General features: G+C 35.3%; 1 protein-coding gene across 1 annotated transcript in view; it reads left to right on the top strand.

Annotated features, from left to right (window-relative positions):
• Positions 1-12,544, top strand: part of adam19a (ADAM metallopeptidase domain 19a) — a 438,676-nt gene that overhangs the window by 299,816 nt on the left and 126,316 nt on the right. Inside the window, exon 6 of the mRNA XM_030162481.1 lies at positions 5,038-5,221. Within this exon, the coding sequence (XP_030018341.1) occupies positions 5,038-5,221 (184 nt within the window). The remainder of the gene's footprint in view (positions 1-5,037; positions 5,222-12,544) is intronic.

Genomic DNA, 12,544 nt, shown 5'->3' on the forward strand with positions numbered 1-12,544 from the left:
ATCACTGGGTGTGATAAAGATGTGCAAGTATGTGGTAAGTTAGTGTAAATGTATCTATAAGTGTGTATGTGTATATGTAGGTGTATATGTGTGTATAGATATGTGTATGAATATGTATTTACATATGTTTTATTGTATTATGTGTTTATGTAAATCATATTATATTTGTTCATAATAACATAAAGCCAGAAACCTAATTATTTACTAGTAAGTATCAGTCATATTATGGTATAGTCTATAGATATGATTAGACTAGGAAGGTTATTATTGTTATTAATTATATAAGGAGAAGGGGTGGGAGTTTATAAGTTGTACTGCTTCTCACTCCTTTTATATGTCTTATGTTTAACTGTTTTGTTTATTTATTTTCTTCTGTTTGATGTTCATGTTCGAAATAAATACATCAATCAATCAATAGCTCCGTCTAGGTTGTGAATAAATGCACACAGAGTCAAGGCAAAAGTCGGAGGTCGGGAAGAATTTGAGCCGTATGAAATGTTTATTCTTACAAAAAATAAACACTGTGTTGACATCTGCAGAAGCAACTGACTTTTCACCCCGGGAGACCATTTTTATTTTGTCAGAAGTAGGTTGGGTTTAGCTACAAACCGTACACATTTTCTATCATATTTTGAACATTAATCTAGTCATGTCGGAAACCCCCTTTTTTAGCTTGTCTCCGATAAGGTATGGTTTTTTTGGTGTCAGTCAGGATTGGTGAGAAAATATACATATGCGACTAATTCCCAGTATTAATTTATCATATATTAATATTAAACTTTTTCCCAGAAAATGTAAATTATTTCCCAGAATGTCCAAAATTTCCACTCACATGTGCTTCTTTTGTACACCATGTTTGCAGAAACTTTCCATGAGCTCACATGCTCTTTCTGCCCGCCCCGTTTTGTAACTTTCCACAATTTCACGTGTTCTTTGGATGGCTTTGGATGCGAAATTCCGCCCATTATAAGTAAATGGGAGAAGAAGAAAGATTTTAAAAATTAATAAAAACTGTGAACTTTGACCTACTTCCCCCAAAATGTAATCACATCTATTCTTGGTCACTGGCAATCTATAAACCCAATTAAGTATGAATTCAACCAATAATTTTGCTGCTACAGACATGCGCAAGAATCCCAATTGGAAAAAAATGTCCCAAAAATTAAGAATGTCCTTAACTTTTTGTTTGTAGTGTATGGCTTTTAATCTATTCTTGTATTTCACTCTGTTATTTTGTTTTTTATTTATTTTTCTGTACAGCTCTTTGGTCCACTGTGGTTGTTTTAAAGTGCTTTACAAATAAAGTTGGAGTTGGATTGGAAGATTATACCTGTATATTGTAACATATACCACATTTACTGGATCTTCTTCACTCCTTCATGCCTGTTTTGAAGCTCATGTTTCTGTTGACGATGGCTGATAGCTTCTTCAAGTGTCTCACCTTCGTGCTAATTAATGCAGCTGAATTAACGAGGCCGGGTTCAGTTAGAGAAGGTCAGTAAAGCTCGTCTGGGGATCAGTGTGATGAGCGTTTAACACATTCAAGTAAAGCTTCAAAGCAATGAATAAGTCAAATGAATAAGTTTATTTTTCCTATATAAGATACCTTTTAAGAGCAGAGTTTTTCAATATAACACGAAACACAAACTTACCAGATGGAGAACAGCATGTCAAATGGATGAACAGCACAAATGACAGTGCACGCCGAAGTGGCTTTCAATGCCATATATCATTTGTCAGAAAAACCTAGCTCAAGTGTGTATGAGGTTTCCAGCTGCATCTCGAGTTTGACATTGAGCATGATGGGATAAAACCTGTCTCGCAGTTAAAACTTGGTCAGTTTTTGACAGTATTCTTGGTTGGATTCAGATGACGTGGAGGCTCTAACTTATGTGTACGTGTAAAAAAAAAAAAAAAATGTAATAAGTGAGCCATCCCCTTAAGATCAGAAAAAAAACTGGTGTGTGTAACGGTGTGTGCATGTCTGTCTGGATGAAATGACAGACATCTGTACTTTACTCATACTCAGAGTTTGGATGGGAATGGTCCTCTAGACAGTTACTGGTGTCAAACATGCGGCCCGGGGGCCAAATCTGGCCCACCAAAGGGTCCAATCCGGCCCGTGGGATGAATTTGTGAAATGCAAAAATTACACTGAAGATATTAACAATCAGTGATGTCAAAATCATTTTAATTCAGGTTCCACATACAGTCCAATTAGATTTCAAGTGGGTCAGACCAGTGAAATATGATCATAATAACCTAAAACTAATGACAACCCCAAATTTTCTCTGTGTTTTTCAGAATAAAAAAAAAAGTAAAATTACATCAAAGTGTTTATATTACCAAACTATACTTTTACAAAAAATGTGAATAACCTGAACAAATATGAACAAACGGAAATCTCTTAAGAAATGTAAATGCAATTTTACCGATATTCTGCCTGTAATTAAATGTGTTGTGCGATTGTAGTGCACATGTGTAAATGATAAACTGATAAATCGAGGCAGAATATTGTTAAAATGTTAAAATTGCACTTGTTTTTCTTAAGAGTTCAAGTTGTTCATGTTATTCAGATTTTTAAGGAAACTTCGTAGATGTAAACCTGATCATAATCTAATTTTAGTATTTTCACTGTTATTATGTTACTGGTCCGGCCCACTGGAGATCCAACTGGGCTGAATGTGGCCCCTGAACTAAAATGAGTTTGACACCCCTGCTGTAGCACAATGGCTCAGTTAGCTCAAAATTGCCTTTTTACAGTCATGTGTTTTCTGGGACAACAAGTCTGTCACCTGCATAGTTCATCACTGAGGTTTTCCTGTAAGGAAATATAGAGAAGTACACTCCAACTTCATGTCTCTAGCCCTGCTGTGTCATACGTCAACATCATCCTACCAGTTAACATGAATATTACTTATTAGCGAACAATGAATCAAATTTTATTTATATAGTGTTACAAAAGACACATTTACACGTCGTACTGCTCACTCAGTCAGAGTTGCTTTTAACAATGCATTCCGTATTATACATGGTTTTTATCGTAGCTGTAGTGCTAGTGGTATGGTCTGTTTTAATAATGTTCGCTCTTATTATGAGATGTTACGGAAAGCAGTTTTGAATTTTATACTGCGTTTAAGTCACTCTAGAAATGTTGCGATTTTTGCAATTGTTAACTCTGACTTTTATGCTGATTCTACACTTGTTAAATACTGGCACCAGCATCTTTATACTTGTTATTGAAGATAGGGAGTGTGCATGCATGTTGTTTTTGTATTTATAACCCTTTTTATTATTTTTTTTAATGTTCATTATACTCTGTAGCAGGGGTGTCAAAATCATTTTAGTTCAGGGGCCATATTAAGTCAAATTTGATCTGAAATGGGCCGGACCAGTAAAATAATAGCATAATAACATATAAAAAATGTCAACTCCAAACTTTCCTCTATGTTTTAGAACAAAAAAAGTAAAATTATGCAATGAAAAGGTTTACATCTTACGAACTATCCTTTAAAACAATGTGAATAACATGAACAAACTGAAATTTCTTAAGAAAACTATGCAATTTTAACAATATTATGTCTCAGTTTATCATTTACACATACATAAACATTACAACGTAGAGATCACAGTGGATCTACGAACACACAAAACATTTAGTAACAGGCAGAATATTGTTAAAATTACACTTCAGACATTTCAAAATATTCACATTTGTTGAGGTTATTCATGTTTTTGTGAAATGTTAGTTTGTTTTAGTGTAAATACAGTAAAATAGCATGAAAATGTTTATATTTACAGAGGGAAAAATTTGGAGTTGTGAGTATTTACAGGTTATTATGATCGTATTTGACCGATCCGACCCACTGGAGATTAAATTGGTCTGTTTGTGGAACCTGAACTAAAAGGATTAATATCTTCAGTATAATTTTTGCATTTCACAAATTCATCCCAAGGACCAGACTGGACCCTTTGGCGGGCCGGCTTTGGCCCCCGGGCCTCATGTTTGACACCTGTGCTCTATGGACTGCAACTATTTACAAGTCTGATACAAATAAATAAATGAAATGAATGAAAGGAAATTAAACATTTGATTCATCAAGTCTGAGGTTGTTATAAACATCAGAACAAATATAGACTGAAAATATTGGCAATATCCTGATAGTGGTTGCTAAATTACCAATAATAACATGTGATATAGCATTTATTACTGTTTATTCGAATGTATTTGGTCTTAGCATAGTTGAAAGCTGATATACCTTAACATACAGATAAGGGTAGGGGGGGGGGGACTGATCTGCCTTGGTGGAGGTCTGTGCTGTCCGAGTGCTCCTTTAAAACACTTTCATGCATGAATTATGAGAACCTTAATCAAGATTTTTTTTTTTCCTGAGTGTTTTTATTCCTCTTTAGGCATGAAAGAAAACAAACAATGTGATTGATTTTTTTTTTTTTTTTTTTTTTTTTAATCAACCTGTTTTTCATGGAGTTACAAAAATGTCCACTCAGCTACACCATGAATTTTATTCTTGAAGCAAAGAAACATGTATTTAAAACCCAATATCATAAAGTGATATGAAAACAGTGAAATGAAACCATGTTTAATGCAGGTAATCTGATGTTTTCTCACATTTTAACATATTCTAATACTAGTTATTACTCACTTCATGGAGATAATATGCAAAAAATAAATATTAACAATTGATTTCCACTCAAGAACCAATCAAGAACAGCACAGTTACAATAATGGTATGAATTGCAGTTTATGAGATGATGCATAAGTGTCCACTGTGTTGGTTGATATGGAACTACAACAACAAAACCCATGAATATACAAGAGTAAAACTGTAGAGTAACTGTCCACTGTAGTGACCACTATGCATGAAAGGGTTAATACTGCTACTCCAAATACAAGTACTAACAGTGGATATACTACTACTGCAGCTGTTTGTACCTATAGTATGTGATCCGCACATACATAAAGAACCATCTCATATCCAGATTCTCCTAACGTCTGTTGTCCTTCCTCCATTACAGGGGCTTAATATCCTTGAATTCTAGTGACACCTATTACCTGGAACCCATCAGTGGTGAGGACCCTCTGCACCATTCCCTGCTGACCGCCGAAGAGCTGACCGTTCAAGGCGGCAGCTGCGGCCACGGCCATCACACCACCCAGTCCAACCACATCTCCGACCTGCTGGGCCCGTTACATTCGAGGGTGAGTCTCACACACGCTTCTACCACTTTAAGACTAGACAACTGAAATAGGAGTCATCCTTCATTCATGGTCTATCGGACAGGGACAGTTTACATACATGGGCAGCTGTTCAATGCAAATAATATGATCCTTAGAGGGAGTTTATGAGACTAAAAAATGACGGTGGTGACGTAAGAAGGCGGTAAACAGCAGAACACAAAGCTAAATAAACCAGAGTACAGCAGGATACAAACAGGCATGTATTTAAAGACGTTATATTCAGAAAATAGACATGAATACAGGTTGAATTAATCATGTCCATCTCAAGAAGGTGCTCTGATTTGTTGATAAAATCTATAATAATTTGATAACGTAGAGAAGCTTAGGAGAATGTCATTTTAAATACATAAATACTCATTTTAATCAGTGGATTTCAGAAAGGTTTACAGATCTTAGAAGAAGTGTAGTGTTTGATATTTAGTGACATTTAGCAGTGAAGTTGCAGATTCAACTGAATACCCTCTTGACTGCAAAAAAAAAAAACATGGAAGATCCCTGTTAGAGTCTGTGTTTTTGTGTTAGTTCTGGGCTTTTTGGTAAACTTTAGTCCATAGTCAAATGAACCTGAACACTAAATGCTACCTACTATAAAACCAAAAAGGAAAAGAAAGATCTGTTCAAAGTTATTCTAAAAACATTAGTGGCATTTATGGGATTATACTTATAATATTATATTTTCATTTCTACAAACTGTAACTCCTATTCCAAAGAATGTTGGGACATTGTACAGAACAAAAATGAGTAAAATAAAATAGAGTGTAATGATTTGCAAATTTCATGAACCCAATAGAACATAGAAAACGTCAAATGTTTCAACTAAGAAATTGTACCATTTGAAGAAATTTGACAGTTCATGTGAAAATACCAGACTTAAAGTAAAATAAAGGTCTTTATCAGCTGATTTATTTATTTGTTTGTTTATTTAGCAGGGACAGTACACATTAATGAACATTTCTGTAAATGTGCCAGTATTAGCAAAAAAGCTGTTGGCCCTGGGTAAGATACATGGATGGTAATTCCATGTGTATTTATTTATTTATTTATTTATTTATTTAGAACAGGCAAAGAAACAAAATTTAAAAAAAAGAAAAAAGAAAAAAAATAAGACAAAAACACAACATTTAAATAAACAGAATCTATCTTCAAGTACGTGCAAGTCTGAATTCTGCATGGTCGAAAAGGAGTAGCAAGAAGTATAAACTTATTTAATGCATATATTTTCCAACCTACTGCACATACACAACATGTGGTTGGTTTTTATTTTACAGGCACCATAGTCCTTCTGTTGTAATTTTCCTGAAAAACTTCCTGATTATTTCCTAAGAGAATAACTGGTATTTAGATGTAAAAGCAGGAGATTACAGCTGCTTTTGGCTGTATCTAATGCGCACAATCCCCTGTGAAATAAATACAATATAAAGGTCACATATAACGGTATTAGGGCTTGTTTTTGTTGAAGAATGAGGCTGATTTGTGAAGATTTACAGTTTATCAGTGTTGCATTTTGGGGGATACACAGACAAATATTCATCAATCAATAGCAATTTTCTTTCTCTGCATCCAAAGATAAACAAGTCTATTTCCCAATATTTTTATTTTTGCCTTCACATCTGAAAAAGATAACTGCTGCTGCTGCAATATGGGATGAGAAAGGTTTTAATGCAAAGGAATTTCAAGCTCCAAGTGATATCTATGTTTCAAGTATTGTCGATTTGGGAGGTCACATGTCTCCTGGTCTAGTGTGGGAGGATTGTACTTATCGTCTCCAGGGAGGTCAGTTTGTAAAACCTGTTATAAAACCCGCCTCACTTTGCCTTGAGGGGTTGTTAACCCACCGTAGACTTTTATTAGTCTGGTTTCTGTTATAATAAAACTCTCCTCCTACATTTTCTACATGTATTTTAAAGGGCATATGATATTAAATAAAGTTTTTTGTTTAATATGAGCTGAAATGTATTGTCGGTTTAAAACTGTTGGATCTCATCTAATCTTTAGTAAACAACAGGCTTCATGCGTTCCTGTTTGGATCATCTACTACTATGTACTGTATGTATGCAGATCCTCTCCAAACTTGTAGGTAAAAAAATCCAGCACTTTCGACTTAAATACAACACCTTACAAACAAATAAGACTGGATCACACAGGAGCCATAATTTATTGAGCCACTCTGCAGCTGCAAAACAACATTGCTGGACATTTATAACAACCACAACAGATTAAAACAAATGAAAATCTATGCATCGCACCAAAAATAAAAGCTCCAGTATAAAGCTGCAGTTGCATGAACCCATCAGAGGACCAGCTTACAGATGCACTGAGCTGTTTTCTTCTAGAACATGAACATTTTAGGTGCATTTGCTTCCACTTTGACATTTTTCAGATGCTTTTATTACTTCTGTCGGTAGTTTTTGCCTTTCCCTGCCTGCATTAGTCTACATCTGTGAAATAGATGGATGTATATCACTTTAGTTATTTGTCCATGTGCTGTACAAAAAGTAAATGTTGCAACTCCCTGAAAGTGTAGTCAGCAACTTGTATTTTTGTTACACTACCAGTCAAAAGTTTGGACTCACCTGGTTTTTCTTTATTTTCTTGACTGTTTATGTTGTAGATTCTCACTGAAGGCATCAGAACTGAGTCATTCCATAGAATTTCATCAAGTGATCCCCACCTGACCCACTCAGATTTTTCTAAATTTTTACATACTTATGGAACATCATATATGATGGAAAAATCCAAAATTTCAAGGCTTAATTGTAAATAGTTCCAAAGTTGTGACCATTTGAAGTAGGTAGGGGGTACCCTAAAATTGTGACCACAATTAAGACTTGGAATTTTCTACTATTTTCAGGCTTCTATAATTTCTGAACAACAAGAGCTAGAGGTCTGAAATTTTCAGAATCATTTCACAGGAATCTATAGTCCTAAGAAATGTGAAAATATTTACGTAAAATTTATAATTGCATGTTACAGAGAATGACAAAGTTGAGATTCTATCCATCGCGAACTTCTAAAATGCTACTTTTGGCCACTCATTACACAAAAACTAATTATCATATTCATTAGATATTTTATGTGCTATATCTTGGCTACTTAGTATATGTATATGTATATTATATATTATATAATTATTATATATATATAGTATATTAGTATATGTATAAAATGAAGGTCCTATGTTATGTTATGTATGATATATGAACAGCTGAAAATCAAAAATATCTGTCTGACCTTTGGATTCAAAGGTCAGTATCAGCATGTGGGGTAGGTAGTATCACAAAATAAAAGACACCATGTGAAAGTACAGGAATTGCCCAAAATTTTGACACCAAGCACAACTTGCTTCTGTAAATCCCATATTTTAGCCGAAAACGTCCATATTTAATTTGAACATTTAACATAGAAGGATTTATAGAAGCAAGTTGTGCTTGGTGTCAAAATTTAGGGCAATTCCTGTACTTTCACATGGTGTCTTTTATTTTGTGATACTACCTACCCCACATGCTGATACTGACCTTTGAATCCAAAGGTCAGACAAATATTTTCCAAAAGTCTTGAAGGAGTTCCCAGTGATGCTGAGCACTTGTTGGCCATCTGCGGTCCATCTCATGTCAAAATGAGAAGGTGAGTCCAAACTTTTGACTGGCAGTGTATCTAAAGGTGCATTCACAGCAGCACCGTTTAATGAAACTGTAGTTTGTTTGCTTGGAAAGTCCAGTTCGTTTGGGGAAGAGTGAATCGAACTCTGATGCCGATCGAAGACTCTGGTCCACCTAGAAACATAGGTCTCAGTCAAGGTTCTTATTATTGTTAACAAAAACGAACGAAATGACGATAACTAGAATTGAAATTAACTGAATAAATGAAAACTATAATTAAAAGAAAAAAAAAGATAACTAATTGAAACTGTATTGTGTGCTTACAAAACTAACTAATACATGTAAAAATAATGAATAAAATTCCCTTTGTTTTTGTCTTTCTCTATGTCGGATTGATATGAAATTGATTTATTTTGCTCAAGCAATTTTAGTTGGCGTCACCATACGGCACTTCACAGTCCGTCACGTCTGGTCACTTGTGGTTTAGACTCGTCTTCTCGTCCCCACTCTACCCGACAACATGCAGACTAAAGCTTTTAGTGATGTGCGTGTCTGTTTTTTTTTTCCTTTTTGCAAAATTATTTTGACCCACCTCGCGAATAAAGTGACATTTTTTGATCCGACCCACAGGTTCCCCGTAGGTTAACCTGCTGATCCGTGCATCACTAGTACTAACGTATCATGCGGTGTGAATGATAGGACTCAAGTGCACGGTGCTGAAGGGAGAAGCAGGTTTATTAACAGAAAGAAAGAAAGAAAGAAACCGGAACAAACAAAAACCTGGTGTAGTAGTCAGAGTCTCATGGGAAAGGATGGAAGAAGAAGTCTGGGTTATTGTAGGTGATGAGGTGCAATGATCCAGTACTGCCACAGCCACAGAAAAGAACCTTCTATTTGCTCCTAATGAAAAAGCAGGTGGATGTGATGGGAGTCTGACTGTGAGGGAGGGGTCCACGGCTATGCTGTCACATAACCATCAAATAATATAAAATATAACAAGCTATGTATCGCTAAATATTTTAACCTGCTATAGGGAATTTATACATGATACTATACATATTTTTGTGTCTCTGCTCATTCAATGACCCGCCTCCCAAATAAAATGTTCCGGGTAACATTTTAGGTGCATTTGCTTCCACTTTGACGTTTTTCAGACGCTTTTATTACTTCTGTCGGTAGTTTTTGCCTTTCCCTGCCTGCATTACTCTACATTTGTTAAATAGAAACTAAAACTAAAACTGAACTAAACTAAAACTAAGCATTTAGAAAAAATAATAATAATAATAATAATAATAAAAACTAGCAAACCTGCTCTAAAAACTAATTAAAACTAACTGAATTAGAGGAAAAAAAGTCTAAACTAAATAAAACTAATCTATAATCAAAAATCCAAAACTATTATAACCTTGGTTCAAGTGCTACAATTCAGCTCCATGTTGTGTTTACATGTGGCAGAAACAGAAGTTGCCCTGCATTACCCACAAGATAAGCGAGGTTTCTTCGTCAATGTTTGTCTTGTCTCCTTCTCGATGCAGCTCCACCACAGGTGAGGAGAGGAATAGGAGATTCAGTTCAATTGCACTGATTCTCCCAGACTATTAGGTGTGAAAATGATTTACGTGTCATTAAATGTCTGTCACTTGATTGGCCTATATACCCTGTAGGGATGTAACGATTACCGGTATGACGATAAATCGCGGTAAGATTCCCAAAAGTTAGTATTACCGTTTAAATTCTAATTATCATGATAACCATGTTTGATTACCACACTTTGAAAACTCACGGTACTGCACATTTCCTGGAGAAGCAGCAGCACTCAAGGCTCTCTCTCTATCTATCTATCTATCTATCTATGAAAAAGAAACTCAAACTTGATATAGAAAATGGTCAAACAGTGTCCATAAGGTGCCATCTTTAATGCACATTTGTATATTTGATTGTTTACATGTTAATATTTGAATGTTTCTGCCAACAGAAAGTACATTGTGGCTATTATTTAATTAAATTAATTCATTAATTGATTTTTTTTTTTTTTTTTTCAAAATACAGCTTGGTTTCAAAATTATTTCAGTGTGTGTATAAGTACTTTTTGAACATTTTGAGCACAATTTCAACGATACTGCGATAATAATGATAACCGTGATAATTTTGGTCACAATAACCGTGATATGAAATTTTCATATCGTTACATCCCTAATATCCAGCAATGCATTTTTGTCCTGTGTAGAGTTTGTAAAGAGTTTCACAGCTAAAAGAATAGAATAGAATAGAATAGAATAGAATAGAATAGAATAGAATAGAATAGAATAGAAGAAAAGAAAAGAAAAGAAAAGAAAAGAAAAGAAAAGAGAATATTTTGTCAGTAGTAGTTTGTCACACACGTAAACATGCGCCACACACCAAAATTTGTCTTCTGCCTTTAAGCCATCACTAGATCAGGTATCTCACACACACACACACACACACTGCATGCTAGGAGCAGTGGGCTTGCTATGTCAGGTGCCCGGGGAGCAAATGAGGGGGGTTGGGTGCCTTGCTCAAGAGCACATCAGCCGACAACTCTCCTCCAGTCCAGGGAATCGAACCAGTGACCCTTCAGTCACAAGCTGACTCTCCAGCCATCTAGGCCATAGCTGTCGCAAAGCAAAGCAAAGCAAAGCAAAGAAAAGAAAAGAAAAGAAAAGAAAAGAAAAGGCTGTCCACTGCAAATGACACTCTATTAAAAAATATAAATATGAAAAAAAAATATTGCATTATACTGTTTCCAATCAAGACAGTTGTTTAATGTGAAAAGCCAAAACTTTTACTTTCCTGGGTGTCAGGAGGATATATAAGGAATGACATTATCATTTTAATAGAACTGAATACAGATTGCCTCCTGATGACCTGATGCATTACAGACCTATCATTTATGTGACCCTTTTTTATATTCCCTTTAATAAACCACATAAACAGAATGATTATCAGACTCAGAGTCAGCACCATAGAGGCAGACACATTGCTTTTTCACCGTCTTTTTTAGCTTCAGGCATAAAATGATTGTCCACTGGGCAAAGCCAGGTTCTGAAACAACTACAAGCAGACAAAAAAGGACGTCTTAATAAGGATCCTTGGATTCTTCTGCCTTGATGTTTTTGAAAGAATCTTCTCAGAGTGTGGTTGTAAAGTGGAGTCTTTGTACAGGAAAGGGGAGGAAATCACAAAGTGAAAACTAAGGCTTTATAGACACACATATGACAATCACACCACATGTTATTGTGTGCACCGTTCAGCTTTGATGTTACACAGATGTGGCAGCACCGTGTGTGACATTTACCCTAACACAAACACACAGTTGTATGACACTAATGTACGAGCACATGTTTACAACACAGTGAGTGACAGTAACTGGTGTACTTTATGTTTGGATTCATTTAACACAAATCTGCATGAAGCAAAATGTAGAATTAGAAGCTACTTGACGGTGGGGTGTGAGATGTTTTCCTGGAGCATTTTTTTTACTATGTTGCTTAAAATCCCCTTCACACCCCGATTACAACCGATTAATTAAACACACAGTGTTTCTCAACCTTGGGGTCGGGACCCCACGTGGGGTCGCCTGGAATTCAAATGGGGTCGCCTGAAATTTCTAGTAATTAATAAAAACAAACAAACAAACAAAAAAAAAAACCCTTACCCAACCCAA

This window comes from Sphaeramia orbicularis, chromosome 18 (assembly GCF_902148855.1).
Source record: "Sphaeramia orbicularis chromosome 18, fSphaOr1.1, whole genome shotgun sequence".
NCBI lineage: Eukaryota > Metazoa > Chordata > Actinopteri > Kurtiformes > Apogonidae > Sphaeramia > Sphaeramia orbicularis.